This window comes from Tachyglossus aculeatus, unplaced genomic scaffold, assembly GCF_015852505.1.
Source record: "Tachyglossus aculeatus isolate mTacAcu1 unplaced genomic scaffold, mTacAcu1.pri scaffold_101_arrow_ctg1, whole genome shotgun sequence".
NCBI lineage: Eukaryota > Metazoa > Chordata > Mammalia > Monotremata > Tachyglossidae > Tachyglossus > Tachyglossus aculeatus.
Genome location: NW_024044842.1, coordinates 1,996,445 through 1,997,643, shown reverse-complemented (window position 1 = coordinate 1,997,643; position 1,199 = coordinate 1,996,445). Strand labels below are relative to the sequence as shown.

The 1,199-nt window shown below is 56.0% G+C and overlaps 1 protein-coding gene across 1 annotated transcript; it reads left to right on the top strand.

Moving 5' to 3' along the window:
- The first annotated feature begins 363 nt into the window (after positions 1-363).
- LOC119922238 (nanos homolog 3-like) lies at positions 364-807 on the top strand. Its single transcript, XM_038742199.1, has one exon. The coding sequence runs from the start codon at positions 364-366 to the stop codon at positions 805-807; it is 444 nt and encodes a 147-aa protein (XP_038598127.1).
- Positions 808-1,199: the final 392 nt, after the last annotated feature.

Sequence of the window (1,199 nt, the reverse complement as noted above, 5' to 3'; positions counted from 1 at the left end):
TTTGCACGTAGTAAGCGCTTAATAAATGCCATTATTAGGGGATGAGGACTGTGAGCCCCCCGTGGGCCAACCTGATCGCCTTGGAACCTCCCCGTGATTAGAACGGTGCTTTGCACGTAGTAAGCGCTTAATAAATGCCATTATTAGGGGATGAGGACTGTGAGCCCCCCGTGGGCCAACCTAATCGCCTTGGAACCTCCCCGGCGATTAGAACGGTGCTTTGCACGTAGTAAGCGCTTAATAAATGCCATTATTATCATCATTATTATTATTATGAAATGCACGATGGATGGATCGATGGACGGAGTGTGGTGTCTTCTCCCCTCCAGGTCCCGGGGGCTGGGCCGAGCCAGCCCCCCGACGATGGAGGCCTTCAACCCGTGGAAGGACTACCTGGGCCTGGCCCGAGTGGTCGAAGCCTTCCGGGAAGAGCCGGCCCTCGCGGATTCCCGGCCCGCGGCGTCGTCCTCGTCGTCGTCCTGGGGCGAGAGGCGTCTCCCCCAGCCGCCCTCCTGCTCCTTCTGCAGACACAACGGCGAGGCGCGCCACATTTACCAGTCCCACAACCTGAAGGACGCCGAGGGCCGGGTGGTCTGCCCCATCCTCCGGGGCTACGTCTGCCCCCAGTGCGGGGCCTCCCAGGACGCGGCCCACACCCGCCGCTTCTGTCCCCTGACCAGGAACGGCTACACGTCCGTCTACACCTACGGCCCCAGGAACCCCCCGGCCAAGGCGGCCCCGGGGCCCAAGCCCAAGGGGACCCCGGGGGGCACGGGCCCCCAGGGGCCCGCCCCGGGGGGCTGCTGACTTCCCACGGGGACGCCCCGTTGCCCGGCGGGCGGCGGCGGCTCCAAGCGTTGCCCCCGTGTTCTTAATGTTATCGATAGTGTTATTAGCGGTGTTATTGATGAACGGTGTTATTAATAAGGGAAAGTTTCCGTAATATCTGTAGCTGTCTGCCTGTTTGCCTATCCGTAGATATATCTACGTCTGAAATTCCGATATATCTATAGATAGCCGATGTATCCCTATCTGGATATAGAGATAGATATCTCTCTCTAGATATCCATGTATATCTATTTCTATCTAGGGACATATATACCTATGTATCTATACCTGTCTGTCTACCTATACCCCAATATATATAGATGTATCTATAGATATCTATCTATAGATATCCATATATATCTATTTCTATC